We start from the raw sequence: 18,321 nt of genomic DNA on the forward strand, positions 1-18,321 counted from the left end.
TTACATCGCGCTGAATTGAATCGTGCCCAGTGAATGTGTGTGGAAATTCTACCCTGGGCTCCACTTGGTCTAGAACTGCCACTGGTTATATGCGGGACAAGCAGGTGCACTTCAAAGCAGCTCATTTGATCACAACAATATTTATTTACTGGTTACTTAATTAAAAAATAGTGAATAAGTAATTTTTCTGGATTTCCTTGATTCCGTTATATTGCTTCTCCTAAGCAATGCTGAAGATATCAGGTACAATATAATCTTTATGACTTCCATCAATTAGTCCTTCTCCGTTGGAATGAACAAACCAGCAGGGAACCTTACTGCCGTTCCTGGGGTCTTTTCTGTAGTCATTTTGTACACCCCTAAAATTAGAATAGTACCAACAATTAATGTTGCTGCAATACTTAACAGCAAATGCATTGTACAAACATGGGAGATCAGTAATCTAGAATATTTTCAGTGTTTCCAATGTTACTTATTTCAGCATAATTTACATCCTATAAAAATGCACAATATTGGGCGCTATATAGTACTCAATATGAAATGACTGGTATAAAATCTATTTTATTTGAGAACATAAAAAGAGGCAGAAATACATAAAACATGTTTTTAGCAGCAATGAAGAAAATAAGAGAAAAATGCACAAAAAGTAAGCACATTCAGTATTATGAATAAAGTGCAAATGCAGGCACATAGGGTAACTGCATTTTTTGCCATCCCTGGGCTGCAATATATTTTTGCACTAAAGATTTATAAACACCAATTTAGCTATTTTAATATTTTGTATAGTATGTACACTTCAATGTTTTTGAGAAATATATTTGCATAACCACATGATACATTTCAATGTTATTAATAGAGATTATTTGTAACCATACAGTTAAATATACAGTCAGGTGCATAAATATTGGGACATTGACAGAATTTTCATATTTTGGCCTCTATTCACCACCACAATGGCTTTGAAATGAAACAAACAAGATGTGCTTTAACTGCAGACTTTCAGATTTAATTTGAGTGTAATTACATCCAAATCAGGTGAACGGTGTAGGAATTACAACGGTTTCTATATGTGCCTCCCACTTTTTAAGGGGCCAAAAGTAATGGGACAAACTAAACAATCCTAAATCTAACTTTCACTTTTTAATACTTTGTTGCAAATCCTTTGCAGGCAATTACAGCCTGAAGTCTGGAATGCATAGACATCACCAGACGCTGGGTTTCATCCCTGGTGATGCTCTGCCAGGCCTCTACTGCAAATATCTTCAGTTCCTGCTTGTTCTTGGGGCATTTTCCCTTCAGTTTTGTCTTCATCAAGTGAAATGCATGCTCAATCAGATTCAGGTCAGGGAATTGACTTGGCCATTGCATAACATTCAACTTTTTAGCCTTAAAAAAGTCTTTGGTTGCTTTTGCAGTGTGCTTCGGGTCATTGTCCATCTGCACTGTGAAAGACCGTCCAATGAGTTCTGAAGCATTTGACTGAATATGAGCATATAATATTGCCTGAAACACTTCAGAATCCATTCTGCTGCTTTTGTCAGCAGTCACATCATCAATATATACAAGGGAACCAGTTCCATTGGCAGCCATACATGCCCACGCCATGATACTACCACCACCATGCTTCACTGATGAGGTGGTATGTTTTGGATCATGAGCAGTTCCTTTCCTTCTCCATACTCTTCTCTTCCCATCACTCTGGTACAAGTTGATCTTTGTCTCATCTGTCCATAGGATGTTGTTTCAAAACTGTAATGGCTTTTTTTAGATGTTGTTTGGCAAACTCTAATCTGGTCTTCCTGTTTTTGTGGCTCACAAATGGTTTACATCTTGCGATAAACCCTCTATATTCACTCTTGTGAAGTCTTCTCTTGATTGTTGACTTTGACACATATACACCTACCTCCTGGAGAGTGTTCTTGATTTGGCCAACTGTTGTGAAGGGGTTTTTCTTCACCAGGGAAATAATTCTTCTGTCATCCACCACAGTTGTTTTCCGTGGTCTTCCGGGTCTTTTGGTGTTGCTGAGCTCTCCGGTGCGTTCTTTCTTTTTAAGAATGTTCCAAACAGTTGATTTGGCCACACCTAATGTTTTTGCTATCTCTCTGATGGGTTTGTTTTGATTTTTCAGCCTATTGATGGCTTGCTTCACTGATAGTGACAGCTCTTTGGATCTCATATTGAGAGTCGACAGTAACTGATACCAAATACAAATGTCACACCTAGAATCAACTCCAGACCTTTACCTGCTTAATTGATAATGAAATAACGAGGGAATAGCCCACACCTGTCCATGAAATAGCTTTTGAGTTGATGTCCCATTACTTTTGGTCCCTTAAAAAGTGGGAGGCATATATAGAAACCGTTGTAATTCCTACACCGTTCACCCGATTTGGATGTAATTACCCTCAAATTAAATCTGAAAGTCTGTAGTTAAAGCACATCTTGTTTGTTTCATTTCAAAGCCATTGTGATGGTGAATAGAAGCCAAAATATGAAAATTCTGTCAATGTCCCAATATTTATGCACCTGACTGTATATAAGGAAATCATTTTGTACCTTGTCACTGTCAGCAGCTTATTCTTCACCGTCATTGTTGCGTCTGGCTTTTCAGGGAAGTCAGTTTTGTGAATACTGTAAATCTCATAGTTGATGCCGTGAAAAAATTGTCCTAAAATATTGATAGATTATGTAAATTACGTAAACATTAAAAAAAGATAATTTGTATGTAATTTCTAATGAATATCATATATTATAAACCTATTGTAATTATTAAAAACCCATAATAAGCTAAAAGGCAGTAAACATGCTCAGAAAACACACTACTTAATACATTACACTCAGACACAGATACAAATCCTTACCTAGTAGTCCATGAACTCCTGCAGAGAATTTATCATCATCCAAAGTATAAAATCCTAAGAAATCCCTGTGGAGAGGGTGATTATTCCCAACTTTATGCAAAATGATAACAAATGTCGCCCCTTCTCCAAATGAAAATGTCACATTCTTTTCCTTGTTGATTTCCAAATTAAACCTGAAAGAATGAATGTATAGTGTACAGGAGTTTGATAAAGTGCAGAACATGTGCAGGAAATGATATGTATACTGAGCTGTGCACTGGTTCAGGAAAAATGAGCTTTCATTATTAACAATAAGATATTTGCATGAGGTGCCTGCGCTGGGTATGGATGGAGCATACATGCTGCTAAATGTATTATAAGGGCACATTCGTGCCCTTATATTAAGGCTACGTGTAAAAAACTGTAATTCACCCATAGAGAATTCCGGAGGGGACTGGGGCATGGTGTTTAAGGGGCTACACCTCAAAAGCTATTGGAGGTACCGAGCTGAAATTTGGCACGGGCGGGTAGAAGTGTCGCTTGGTGCTGCATGCCAGGGCAAAACATAAAAAAATGAGGATTTGGGAGTGATCAAAAGCTCCAACTGTCACATTTTTCTGACATTCTCACTTAGGACCACTTTTCTGCTGCTCTCTATGGGTTTTTTTGGGGGAAGGCATAACTCAGGGTAGGGGGCGAATTTAGACTTGGGGTTTGTTTTATTATGTAGCTATTGTTCCAGGGTAGGGCCTTGTGGGGTTCAGGTAAATAAGAAAGTTACAGTTTATAAACTATTACCTCAAGAATGCGCCATTGAATAGATAGGACTTTTCAACTTGTTGCGCAGCCGCAGTAGGAGCTTCCAGCAGGTGTATTCACTGTGGCTTCACTTTGGTGCAGCAAGATGGCCATCGTTTGCAGGCGGTAGCGGGGGCCGGGTCCGGTGGAAAGGAAGCTGGCGCGGTACGGTAGTGGGCGTTAGCGGCAGTGGTGTGTCGGCAGTGCGGGCGGCGCTGGTGCAGGAGTTAGGACCCGGGAAAGATGCAGTCTCATATCTGGAATATCCGTAATACCTGCATCTGTGTTTAAAAACAAACAAACACAGAAGCAGGGACGGGTCAGTGAGACCTGTCTGTGCTTCTGTGTTTAATTAAATAAAAAAAACCTGTGTAAAAAAAAAAAATGGCGTGGCCCCCTCCCCAAAAACAGCAATCGACACCAGGCTTTTGAGAACAAGTCCTGGCTGCCAAAATACGGGGGACAAATGATGTAGGGGTCCCCCGTATTCAGCGCAACTAGCACTGGACTCTGAGCCGGCCCTGGTTCTGGAGATACAGGGGGAAAAAATATGTAGGGTCCCCCTGTATTTAGCAGAACTAGCACCAGACTCTTTCTAGCAGGGGGGTGATGCCACAGCCAGGGGAGCCCTTTCACCGGGCCCCCCAGCTGAAGCATCATCCCTGACCGCTAGTCAGCCCAGGCCGGGGATCTATCTATCTATGTATTACATATGCACAAAAAGACTAATATAAAATAGCCTTAAGCGGGGTGAATATATTATGGTCAATGGAGGAGGTTCCCCTTCAGTGCTGGCACCCGATGGCAGGCACCTCCATTGTCTCCCATAGTTGTGCCCCTGTTCTCCCATCCACCATACTCTTATCCCATCTACGCAGCTGTATGGTCTGCTCAGACCTCAGTTGCATAGAATGCATGGGTGTATTCCAATGAGCACACAATTCTGTGAATTAGCAGCTCCACCATTTTGTGAGTGACAGCAATCTCACTCTGTGAGAGTGCTGAATCTGCAGTTAACCACAGGGTGTAATGGCATACCATATCTGTATTACGCAAGGAACACGTCCATTAAGGCATCAGCCTTAATGATCGTAATTTCATTGCTTTTTGGCGTTTCAGTGGCAGAAATTCAATAGGTTTTGTGAATTTTCAGATCATGTCTCAGCATCCTTAATGGGATATGTGAAACCGTAAGGTTTTTTGTCTATGGAATATTAATATATGCACATATGCGTGAAAGCTACCGCACATCAGAGGTAGGGCACATTTTTACTTTTCACAAAATGATCACTAAGGGGCTGATTCAGAGGTCTGCGCAAGCCTGATCTTTTACGTACAACTCAGATGTTTGTAGACCTGCACATGTAATGGTCGGTATTGTGCATGTGCAGATCTCCTTCTGCTCGCTCGCTTGCAGTGCCTGAACACCGCAGCCTGATTGAACGGCTGCGGCCCTTTGGGGGCATAAGCATTAGGCAACGTCCCAGAAAACAGGGGTGTGTCTACCACGTTTTCTGGGCATGCTAAAACCAGTGGCTTTGTCATTGTACACAGCTTCACTGGCTTCATTTGCATGAAAAAAACTGCCATCCTGAGTAACCGAAGGTCACACAGAGTGATCCGATGCTGCGTCCTCTGATCTAGCAGCAGATCGCAGAACCCAGCAGGAGGCGACCATTTACACAAAATTCCTCCTGCAGCATTAGCATATTTTAGACTCAGCAGCAACACTATTGGCAACCCTGAATTAGGTCTGCAAGACACAAAACCCATATCTGTTGTTATAAGGAGTTCAATTAAATATGGATGAGGGTAAAGCAAGTAGCATATTTCTATTTGTGCAAGTAATGAGCTTCCATACTGCAATGACTGTACACATTAGATATAAAGACCTGGGCATGGACCATGGGGGCGTGCTGACTAGTAAAAGCTGATGCAAATATGCAGATCATTTAATTTTTTGCAAATGCACCTATTTGTCAGCGTCACACACAATAAGGAGTAATCCCACATTCGCATACCCCCCAACATCAGACAAGAGTCATTTGGAACAGGGAACATTTTTTTCGGCATGCTGGGGTGTGCTTGTATAATTGCATTCTGCTTGGCCTGGCCATGACTCAGCCGTCAAAAATACTACTGTTGCTGCTGGCATTTTTCACACAACACCACCAATCCCAGGATAGAGGGGCAATCTTGTAAAATATGGACTGTTCTGACAGCATTGTAGGTCTAGCTGGAAAAGCATATGGTGGAAACTGTAAAGACCAGCCTGCTATGAGGGCAGCCACTTCATGGACCTGTGGCATTCTTTAAAGTTCACTAAATATGGTATTCGGTTGTTTGATCGACCTAACTGAGATCGACAATACATACATCAACCACAGTACATAGACTCCAACTAGTTCGACAGGTACAATTGCTCGGCAAACCATAGATCGACCAGACCCCTAGATCGACCACCTGAAGATCGACACGGACATGAGACAATATAAGATCGAAACAAAGCAGATCGACACAACATAAGATCGAAACAAAGCATATCAACGATATGCAGATCGACAACAAACAAGATAGACAGAATAACAGATCGAAGCCAAATAGGTAGACAGCTAAGAGATTGATAGATAAAAGATCGACAGTTAATAGATCGACACCACACAAATAGACATAAGAACAGATCGAAATCAAATAGATCGACAGATAAAAGATCGCCTAGTCCAAGATCGATCCTAACTTGGTCGCAGTTAATAGCTCGACAAATAAAAGATCGACACGGTACTTTTAGACAATACAAAAAGGTATACATATCCTACACGCTGCCCGCTAATAGCGCATCCCCTGACGCTACTTTCAACCATCGAACTACAGGTCCCAGCCAGCCCTTTCATCCATGCAAGTGCTCCTGGCAATGCTAGCCCCAATGTACACCTTGCAGGCCTTGTCCCTAATTGCTGGGCACCCCATGCGCTGCAGTGCACCCAGGTCTGGTGCAAGGTTTCTTGGCACCCTAGGCATTTCTTCAGCCTTATGCCCTCCCCACCCTCAATAGCTACACAAGCCCTTATACAGTGCCCCCAGTAGTGCCCCTTATGCAGTGCCCCCAGTAGTGCCCCCCCAATGCAGTGCTGCCAGTAGCAGTCTCCCCCCCACAGTGCCCCCAGTAGTAATCCCCCCATTAGCAGCCCTCCCCCAGCAGTGACCCTAGTAGTAGTGCCCCACTGCAGTGCCCCAGCAGTAATCCCTCCCTATGCAGTGCCACCAGTAGTGGTCCCACTAGTGCAGTGCCCCCAGTAGTAGTCCCCCCAGCAGTGTCCCTAGTAGTAGTCCCCCCTATGTAGTGCCCCCAGCAGTAAACACCCCCTATGTAGTGCCCCCAGTAGCAGTCCCCCCAGCAGTGCCCCCAGTAGTAGTCCTCCCACCATTGCCCCCAGTAGTAGTCCACCCAGCAGTACCCCTAGTAGTAATCCTCCTCTAGGCAGTGCCCCCAGTAGTGGTCCCACCACCATGCTCTGCAGTGCACTCCATCATTACCACCACCCCCCCTCTGCTCCCCACTATTCCTAGTCGCCTAAACTTAGGCGCATGTTAGCCATGGCAACCCGTCTACTTCTAGACGCTTCCCGCTAATAGCGCATCCACCGCCGCTACTTTCTACCATGGAACTACAGGTCCCAGCCAGCCCTTTCATCCGTGCAAGCGCTTCTGGCCATGCAAGCCCCCTACATCCACCCTGCAGCCCTTGTCCCTAATTGCTGGGCACCCCCATGCGCTGCAGTGCACCCCTTCATCAAACACCCCCTCAATTTCAAATGTGCGAAAACGGGACCTGACGAAAACTAAATTGGTGAAAAGTCCTGTTGTTTTTGGGGAAATTACCCTGACACCCCGTAAAGATGCTCTGACATGGGGGTTCACTATGGGTACTCACGAATAGCCTTGCTAAAGGTATTTTGGGTCTTTAAATGGTCTCAATAGGAGCTATTTAGCGTCTTTGAGAAAGTGGTGAAGAACAGCATTTTGCAACTTTTTTTTGAAAAAATAAGTAGTCCCATCAAATTTGGGGTACATGAAAATCGGTGCAAACATAGTACAAAATCACTAAAATCAAGCTTTAAAGTGCACCAAAAAATGCACCTTCAGCAAGCACCTCCAATAAAAAAAACCTCCCCCATACTTGCAGACCCCCCCAAAGGATATTTCACTAGTTTTTGAATTTGTACCCCCACTTTGAATTTTTTTGCCCACATTTTCAAAGTGCTTTCTTGGGGTGTCCTTTGTGTGTTTCTCGGCTTTTCTTGACACAGTTTGCGTCAAGGGGGTGTACAAAGGGTTCAGACTGATTTCCGCACCTCTGCACCCCAAAACCCCAATTCTGCATTTTTTCCCGCCAGGTATTCATTGCCGGACTTTCCGCACTACGGGCCAAATGTAATAGGATCTCTGTTCTACGCTCGCAAAAAAAGTTAACCAAAAGTCACCAAATAATAGACCTGCTTCATGATAGCGAGTATATCCTGAGCAGGTCAGATTAACACAGAAATATGCACATAACCATGAGATATGTGCATGTTTGTGTGTGTACTTATGCAAAACGTTTAAAAAGTAAAAAAAAAAATGACGTGCAGTCTCCCCCCCTAAAAGCCTGACCAGCAATGGGCTTTATAAAGCCTGTCCTGGTTCTAAAAATACAGGGGACAAAATGCGTAGGGGTCCCCTGTATATTAAGAACCAGCACAGGGCTTTGCAGAACCGGTCCTGGTTATGGAAAAATGGGACAAAACGAGTAGGGGTCCCCTGTAAATTCCATAACCAGCACTGGACTCTTTCTAGCTGGGGGGGTTATGCCACAGCCAGGGAAAACCTTTCACCGTTTCCCCCGGCCAAAGCATTACTCCTGACCACTAGTCAGCCCAGGCTGGGGATCCCTGGGGAGTTGGGCTCCCCAATAAAGGGGTCCCCCTCTCCAGGGCACCCCAGGCCTAGACTGATAGCCCGGGGCTATACGTAAATAAACACAACACACACCGTGATAGTAAAAGTTTATTTTAACATACATGCACCCTCACTATCACACTCACACATACTCACCTAGTATCTGTAGTAATCCATAGGGGTACCTATAAAAAAAATCCATACTCACCTTTCCTATGCGCTGTCCAAGTCCTATTCGTTCCCTGTAGATTTTCGCAAAAGACCTTTAAATCAATTGCTATGCCTCTCCATATAAATAATGTCGTCAATGTAGCAATACCATTTGACAATGCATGTGGCAAAAACATTATTATTCCATATGTTCTGGGTCTCCCAATATCCCATAAATAAGTTTGCATATGAAGTAGCAAATTGAGTTCCCATTGCGGTACCCTAACAATGTTCATAAAACTTCCCACTATGCCAAAAGAAATTGTTATTAAGAATAAACTGGATACCTTCAATTATAAAGTTCACCTTCTCACTATCCAAATCCCCATTAACTAAAAAATATTTTGCTGACTCCAGACCATGAGTATGTTCAACAATAGTGTATAGACTACTCACGTCTGCGGTAACTAAAATGTAGTCATCACTCCAAACTAAATTTCCCAATTTTTTTAAAATATCACTGGTATCCTTAATGTATGATTCAAGTTTCACTACTTCTGGTTGCAAGTGGTAGTCAATATAATGGGATAAATTAGATGTAATGCCTTCTGTCCCGGCAACTATCGGGCGACCAGGAGTATTTTCTGATTTTTATGAACCTTAGGTAATACGTAAAACAAAGGTAGGCTCGGATTATCTATTAAAATGTATTCTTCTTCCTTCTCAGAAATGACATTATTACTTCTATATTTCGTCAATAGAGTTCTTAAATCCTTATTAATTTGTTCGCTGGGATTATTCCTCAGTACCGCATAGGTTTCCCTATCGTTTAATTGTCTCATAATCTCCTTCTCATACTGTATGTTGTTGTGTCCATTATAACAATACTGCCACCTTTATCAGCAGGCTTTATCGTAATACCTTCATTGTCACCTAGATACTTCAAAGCATTTCTCTCTTTAACCGTAATATTCTGATTTCTTTCCCAATTTGGCTAAATTTTTTCTAAATCTGAGGTAACTGCATTATTAAAGCACTCAACAAAACAACCACGACTAAAAATGGGATTAAATGTGGATTTTGGTCTGAAAACTTCTTGTATATTGGTCGCACTTTTTTGTCCTAAAATATATTTCTTCAACGATATCTTCCTAATGAATTTTTGAATGTCCAAATAGGTCTCAAATTTGTTCAGCCTATTGTTCGGGGCGAGCTTGAGACCCTTTTTCAAAACGGACTCTTCCTATTTAGTTAAAATATGTGTACTCAAATTAAAAATCTCAGTGGTTTCTTCTTTCTCCATATTCTGGTTAGATTGTTCTAAAGACATTTTGGTGGATTTTTTTGTGCATTTTTCTGTCAACCCCTTACCCCTCTTTCCTCTTTTTTTACGTTTACTTATAATCTTTGATTTCACTTACTCCTTCCTAAAAAATCCTCCTCCCCCAGAGCTTGAATTCTATTCCTCTTAATCACTGAGTTTTTGTGCACTGTCCCTTCTGGATACCATTCATCCTCCACATAATATGTTTTTCTCCTGGGAGTGGTTCTATCATTCGGGAAATACCCCTTACGATTAATTCTCCACTACGTCTCACCTTCCCTTTGGCAGTGACTATTCCATTTATTATCATAATTTTGGTACCTGGGCTTATTTGACCTATAATTTCTATAATTCTCCATGTATCTTTCTCTATCACGAGGGTGATTTTGATTTCTTGAATATGAATTTCTTTCCCTATTCAAGTGTTTTATTGGACTTATCACACATTCACATGGGGTATTACTTCTATCCTTCCATTTCCTAAAACTGGGGGTAATATTATTAGGTTCTTCCTCTTCTCTTATACTTCGACTCTCATCCTGCATTTCTTCTTTCTCCTGTTTGGTCTCCATTCTATCCCTTCTAAATTGGTCTTTTTTCTCAGGATGACATCCTTTTCTTTTCTAACAATTTTGTTTTCCATTTCCATGGCCTGGTATTCTTCCATTTTACGAAAGGGTTCTAATTGGACTGTTAGGGACTGAATTTCATCTTCAATTACCTCTAGATTCTTTCTCCTTTTTTGAATAATAAGCTCCATCAATGCGATGGAGCAATTGTCTAAAATCTTACCCCATCTTTCATAAAACTCAGTGCTTTCATTCCTAGATAATACTCTTTTTTCTATCTTAAGGCCTCTAGGTATAACATGTTCTGCAACATATTTCTCTAATGTTGCCACTTCCCACCATACTCGACTCTCTCGCAAAATTACATGTTCCAAATTTTTCAGTATACCTCCTACCTCATCCTCATTCATGGTATCTTTATTCATATCAGGGTATTTATCCCCTGTATCAAATATGGTAATAATTAGAACCTGACGTTGATTTCTATAACCCAACATGATGCAGCTTGTGAATTAAAGAGACAACCCAGAAATGTAGATAAAATCAAGGAACAATCCACCTACGCTACACATAAAGTACTATAGGCAGCACAAAACTACACAGGACTGGTCTCCTTCACTCCAAAACATCAATATATCAAAACAGAGATGTAGTCCTTGCGCCAAATAGGCCAGGTAAATAAATGTTCATATATCCAGAGAACCAAATAGATGGTCCAAACAGTTCAAAACTATTACAGTCCTCGTGTAGTATTCTTTATCTTAGATCTTCTTATAGACAGGGTGGCACATCCAACAAGTATTCCAGAGATCATATAAAAGAAAAGAAAATATAGCTCCACATGGTGAAATACTTCAAGGTAATTTTATTCCAACAAATATATAAAACAAAACCACAATTTTTTTTTTCACAGGATAAAAGGCAAAATGAGCCGTGTACCATGTAGTAGGGGTGCAGTCTCCAAACACTTAGCAAAACTAATTTAAATTTTTTAGACTTGGTTTTATATGTAGAGGATGAAGTTTTAAAAACTAAACCTTTTAACAAACCTACTGTCACACGCCGGCCTGGAGACCCCAGAATCAGACCCCGTCGCTTACCTGTGCGGGCGCTGACCCGTGCTGTCTTCCGGCTCCCGCGCTGTTGTCCTCTGGAGGGTCCCGCTGCTGTGCTGCTCCCACGCCGGCTCCTGCTCACCGCTGGTCCCCGCTGACTACCTCCAGGAAGCGCTGTCCTCCGGTCCATGGGCGCGGCCATCTTGGATTGCCCATGTGACCCCACTTCCACCAATGAGGAGCCTTCTCCTTCTCTCTCAGCCTGTCAGCTCCCAGTGTCCACTATAAAAGGATCCCCAATGCTCACACAAGTTGCCAGTGCAACTAGTTTCTTAGTTTAGCTAAGTAGCCTTCCCACTGCGCTCCAGCCGCTCCACGTAGCCGCTCAGCTACCAACGTCTACCCACGGCTATCCAGCCGCTCCACGTAGCCTCTCAGCTACCAACATCTACACACGGCTATCCAGCCGCTCCACGTAGCCGCTCAGCTACCAACGTCTACCCACGGCTATCCAGCCGCTCCACGTAGCCTCTCAGCTACCAACGTCTACACACGGCTATCCAGCCGCTCCACGTAGCCACTCAGCTACCAACGTCTACCCACGGCTATCCAGCCGCTCCACGTAGCCGCTCAGCTACCAACGTCTACCCACGGCTATCCAGCCGCTCCACGTAGCCTCTCAGCTACCAACGTCTACACACGGCTATCCAGCCGCTCCACGTAGCCACTCAGCTGCCAACGTCTACCCACGGCTATCCAGCCGCTCCACGTAGCCTCTCAGCTACCAACGTCTACCCACGGCTATCCAGCCGCTCCACGTAGCCACTCAGCTACCAACGTCTACCCACGGCTATCCAGCCGCTCCACGTAGCCACTCAGCTACCAACGTCTACCCACGGCTATCCAGCCGCTCCACGTAGCCACTCAGCTACCAACGTCTACCCACGGCTAACCAGCCGCTCCACGTAGCCACTCAGCTACCAACATCTACCCACGGCTATCCAGCTGCTCCACGTAGCCACTCAGCTACCAACGTCTACCCACGGCTATCCAGCCGCTCTACGTAGCCACTCAGCTACCTACGTCTACCCACTGCTATCCAGCCGCTCCACATAGCCACTCAGCTACCAACGTCTACCCTAGGCTATCCAGCCGCTCCACGTAGCTTCCTAGCTATCTCGTTACTGCCGCATTCCTCAAACTCCTGTCAGTTCGCTGCACCCTCTCATGCGGAGAAACTTCATTAAGCCAAGCCTCCTCCAGCGAGCGTCTGCGCCAAATAATACAGATCCAAGGCCCAGTCCGGGAACACAGCTCCTAAATTCCACGTTTGTGACACCTACTTGATAGCAATGCTATCAATTGGGACAGAATCATCACCCATTATGGCTTAAAAATATACCAAAAGGACAAGTGAGAAGGGTCCGTTGCAACTGTATGGACGTAGAACTCTTTAAAGAGCAGTCAGAGGTTTTAAAATGTAAATTCATTTCTTAAGGCTATAAACGTATAGATGTAGAGGGCCCTATCAAAGAGATGATAGAGGTCAATAGAGAAAAGTTATTACAAACTAAAGAAAAAGAAAATAAGGTAGGGAATATTTGTGAATTACCCTTTATTACAACATTTAGTAACCAGTATAAAGAAGTTGAAAAAATTATTAAGAGGCACTGGCACTTACTGGGAAAAGATATTGTTTTAAGACCCATTATACCAAAAAACCCAAAGTTTGTATATAGAAGGGCACCTAACATTAAGCATAAGCTAGTTAAGAGTACAATGCCACCCAAAAGATTGGGTAGAATTAAAAAGACGGGGTTTCATAGATGTGGACTATGTCTGATGTGTAAAAATCATAGAACACAACAAAGTAAAATAGAAACCTTTATTTTGAATGTCACTAAAGTTGAATATAAAATCAAAGACTTTATTACCTGCAACAGTAAGAATTGCATTTATTTGTTGGAGTTGAGAGAGATAAATGTATCCCCCCTATGTAATCAAGCATATATAGTTATAAATAATGCTGATCCCTTATAATTGCTTAATATCCTATGTACTAATAGCCTATGCTGGGAATGTGTGTTTCCCCATATTCCCCTTGGTCTAGGATCAGCTGAGTGCATGTGTGGTTTATTTCCCCTGCTGTCTCTTTAAGAAATTTATAATGGTTTAAAGTAACAAAAGCTTAATCTCAAGAATGTAACTTGCATGATATACTAGTCTGTGAAAGTACCGCAGCGTAACAGAGGAAATGCACTAGACTCTGGAAATACCCTCATATCTAGACTAGCATGTCTGACTTCTCAGAAAATACATTCTGTTATTGTGACAAGTAAGATGCTTGTGTGTTTTAGAGAACTTGCTATATTAACCCTAGTGGAATATACGAGTCCAGTAAAAGTTTAAAATCAGTATTAGGTATTAGTCAAGTTACTAGTCATTGGAGAAAGAAAAATGTTGTAGAAGTACCTGGCAAAAGTGGAGATGAAGTGGATTTACGATTTACGCACTTTATCTCCCAAAGGGATGAATACTGATTTTGAGCTTAAATGGTTCCTATAACAGTGTTATAGTATACCCCCTCCCAGTTTTTACGCCTCTATATATATTTTTATGAATTTTTTACTTTTATGGGATATTCATTTTAATGTCATTGTAATTTATTATATTTGTGTATGTTTTTATTCTTTTTTGTATGTTTTTATGTATTTTATGGGATATGATCCAGGCTGCTACATACATTCAATAGGGGAGTTGGTTTCTATTTGGAACGCATATACCGGAAATAGAGTCTGAACTGCGTTCCAGGTGTCCGGTTTCCTCTACGCTATATAGCATCACCATGGTTACTTGAGTCTTCGGCAACGGCATCCTAAGTGGATGAACGTCAGGTAAGCAAATTACGTCAACACCGGATGTCAGTTGCTGTTAGAATATAGGAAATAGAAGGGCGATAAGCCTTTGAGCGTTCCAGACGGGGAACGCAATTCTAATACTTCAGGATGTCACGTGGGGTTGTCACATGGACAAACGTTACCATAGTTACTAGGTGCTGATCTTCGGTGAGTACATCCAAGGTGTACGAACGTCATATGAGGATATGATGTCAACACCGGATGGCAGCCGTCACCAGGAAGTAGAAAGTAGAAGGGCAGGAAGTATGTTGCGTTCCAGATGTGGAAAGCAATTTTAATAAATTGTTATTTTAGATGAAATGAGTAATGGTATTTTGAAGGAATATACTGGATTGGATGCTAAATGTAAGTTATAAAGATTGCTGTTAACATGTGGATTGATGACAATACTGCTAAATAATGGGTGGACCAATGAGGAATCAGTAGGGGGGATATAAGTGAGAGGCATACACAGTACACACATACCCTGAGGAAGACTCTTATCATTGGTGAGTCGAAACGCGTTGGGGTGTGACAAGATACCATGGGGGGACATTTCCTTACCTTCAGCAGGTTCACAAGTCGTTCCCGGGAGAGTTTGTGGACATTTTCATCTTATGCTTGTTTGGGTGTTTGGAGACTGCACCACTACTGCACGGTACAATTTGCCTTTTATCCTGTGAAAATTTTTTGGTGGTTTTGTCTTATATATTTGTTGGAATAAAATTAACTTGAAGTATTTCACCATGTGGAGCTATATTTTCTTTTCTTTTATATGATCTCTGGAATACTTGATCATTTATTTACCTGACCTATTTGGCGCAAGGACTACATCTCTGTTTTGATACACACAGAAACATGCACATATCTCATGGTTATGGGCATGTTTCTGTGTTAATCTGACCTGCTCAGGATATACTCGCTATCCAGAAGCAGGTCTATTATTTGGGAACTTTTGGTCAGGGGTATATCTTCCTATTGGCCAGGATGGCACTCGCCAGGGGCGTTGGCCGGTGGGGGGGCGCTAGCACTGCCTGGCATTGCCACCCGCGGCCAGTTCTGTCTGTCCAAAGTCTGTGCTATTGCTGCTGATCTCACAGTCAGAAGCATCAGTACTGGGCGTCGAGGGAGAAGAGGGCGATTGCCGCCGTACAGCCATCATTTGTTTACTAACTGCCAACAGGGAGGGGAGAGGGGCTCCAGTCTCCTACTTTGCCAGGGGCGCTCGGACCCCTAGATACACCCCTGCTTTTGGTTAACTTTTTTTGCGAGTGTAAAATAGAGACCCTATTACATTTGGCCCGTGGTGCGAAAAGTCCGGCATGCGCAAAAGTCCAGACTTTTTGCTCATAATTGAATACCGAAAACGCAATGCAATGTAATAGGCGAAAAAGTTTCACCTATGAATACCCGGCGGAAAAAAGTGCAGAATTGGGGTTTTGGGGTGCAGAGGTGCGGAAATCACTCTGAGGACCTCATTCAGAGTCGGTCGAAACGGCCGCACGGTCGTACGGGAAAAGGGGCAGGATATGCAAATGATGCACTCGCATGTTGCGTCCTTAAGATTGGATCGTTAGCTGGCCGACCAAGGGGAGGATGCGGCCGTAAGACAAAAAAAACGCCCCCTTCCCGTACGCATTACACGTCATCTCCGGGCATATAAGGATTAATCAAGACCATCGGGACCCATCGGAACTGGTCGTAGAGCTTAAGGTGGACCATACCCTCTCTTAAGCTCTACGATCATGTGAGTGTACAAACCTCCCATGTTACGTGTGCCATGACACTACTTTGTTAATTATGCACTCCCATAAAACGCCGTTCGCATAATTAGGCACGCCTGCGTTCGGATCTCCACTCCCACGTTTTCAAGCACCTTCCCCTATTACCACCCACAAACGCCTCAATCTGTCACTCAAACTACCGACCTGGCTGTGTTCAAGTAGAGAGAAATTTCTGATCGAAGTGGCTAGTTTGCGCACGCGCATTGCGAACTTTACGCACGCGCAGTTTAGCGAACATCGGCTGCGTACGACCGTGCGGCCGCTTCGACTGACTCTGAATGAGGTCCTGAATCCTTTGTACACCCCCCTTGACGCAAACTGCATAAAAAAACGCATAAAAAAAACACAAAGGACACCCCAAAAAACCACTTTGAAAATGTGGGCGAAAAAATTCAAAATAGGGGTACAAATTCAAAAACTAGTGAAATAGCCTTTGGGGGGTCTGCAAGTATGAGGGAGGGTTTTTATTTGATTGCAGGTGCTTGCTGAAGGTGCATTTTTTGGTGCACTTTAAAGCTTGATTTTAGTGATGTTGTACTGTGCTTGTACCCTTTTTCATGTACCCCAAATTTATTGGGACTACTTATTTTTTCAAAAAATTAGCAAAATGCAATTCTTCACCACTTTCTCACAGACACTAAATAGCTCCTATTGAGACCATTTAAAGACCCCAAATACCTTTAGCAGGGCTATTTGGGGGCACCCATAGTGAACCCCCATGTCAGAGCATCTTTAGGGGGGGTGTCAGGCTGATTTCCCCAAAAATAGGATTTTTCGCCGATATCGTTTTTACCGGTTCCCGTTTTCGCACATTTGAAATTATGGGGGGGTTGATGAAGGGGTGCACTGCAGCGCATGGGGGCGCCCAGCAATTAGGGACAAGAGCTGCAGGGTGGATGTAGGGGGCTTGCATGGCCAGGAGCGCTTGCAGGGATGGAAGGGCTGGATGGGACCTGTAGTTCCACAGTTGAAAGTAGCGGCGGGGGATGCGCTATTAGCGGGAAGCTATTAGTGGGAAGCATCTAGAAGTAGACAGGTTGCAGTGGTTAACATGCATCTAAGTTTAAGCAACTAGGATTAGCGGGGAGCAGAGGGGGGGGTGGTAAAGATGGAGTGCACTGCAGAGCATGGTGGTGCCCAGCAATTAGGGACAAGGCCTGCAAGGTGTACGTTGGGGCTAGCATTGCCAGGAGCACTTGCATGGATGAAAGAGCTGGTTGGGACCTGTAGTTCAACGGTTGAAAGTAGTGTCGGGAGATGCGCTATTAGCGGACAGCGTGTAGGATATGTATACCTTTTTGTATTGTCTAAAAGTAACGTGTCGATCTTTTATCTGTCGATCTATTAACTGTCGACCAAGTTGGCATCGATCTTGGACTAGGCGATCTTTTATCTGTCGATCTATTAACTATCGATCTTTTATCTGGCGATCTATTAACTGTCGATCTATTTGATTTCGATCTGTTATTATGTCTATTTGTGTGGTGTCGATCTATTAACTGTCGATCTATTATTTGTCTACCTATTTGGTTTCGAACTTGGAACATTGTCTGACTATTAGTTGTCGATCTATGTTGTGTCGCCCTTATATACCTTTCGATCTTACATATTCCATATATTACATATCGATCTAATGTCCCGTTCGACTATATTACTGTCTGACTTGTTACTGTGGATCTATACTTTGTCTATGTAAACTACATGTCGAACTAACGTGGTCGACCATTTCATGGTCGAACAAGTTGTGTCCGATGTAATAATCCACACCCACTAAATATAACTATGTAATTTCAACTTATTAGTACAGGTGCCTGAAGATGTTTCTGTCTTACAGTACTCACATGTACTTTCACCGACAGCTGCAATTGTTATTCTGTTAGCAGGAGAAGATTTAAGGATCAGGCCGCCCCTAGGCACAACATTATCTTCCCCACACGCACACATTTTATTATTTTGACTATTAGGT

At 43.0% G+C, this 18,321-nt stretch overlaps 1 protein-coding gene across 1 annotated transcript in view; it reads right to left on the minus strand.

Annotated features, from left to right (window-relative positions):
- Positions 1 to 220: 220 nt before the first annotated feature.
- The window catches only part of LOC148511925 (inter-alpha-trypsin inhibitor heavy chain H3-like), a 185,317-nt gene continuing 167,216 nt past the window's right edge, over positions 221 to 18,321 (minus strand). The window contains 5 exon segments of the mRNA XM_088482492.1: positions 221 to 359; positions 2,560 to 2,671; positions 2,865 to 3,120; positions 10,577 to 11,123; positions 13,077 to 13,125. Of these exon segments, the coding sequence (XP_088338618.1) occupies positions 221 to 359; positions 2,560 to 2,671; positions 2,865 to 3,120; positions 10,577 to 11,123; positions 13,077 to 13,125 (1,103 nt within the window).

Source organism: Taudactylus pleione, unplaced genomic scaffold (assembly GCF_031769625.1).
Source record: "Taudactylus pleione unplaced genomic scaffold, aTauple2 ptg000289l, whole genome shotgun sequence".
Taxonomy (NCBI): domain Eukaryota; kingdom Metazoa; phylum Chordata; class Amphibia; order Anura; family Myobatrachidae; genus Taudactylus; species Taudactylus pleione.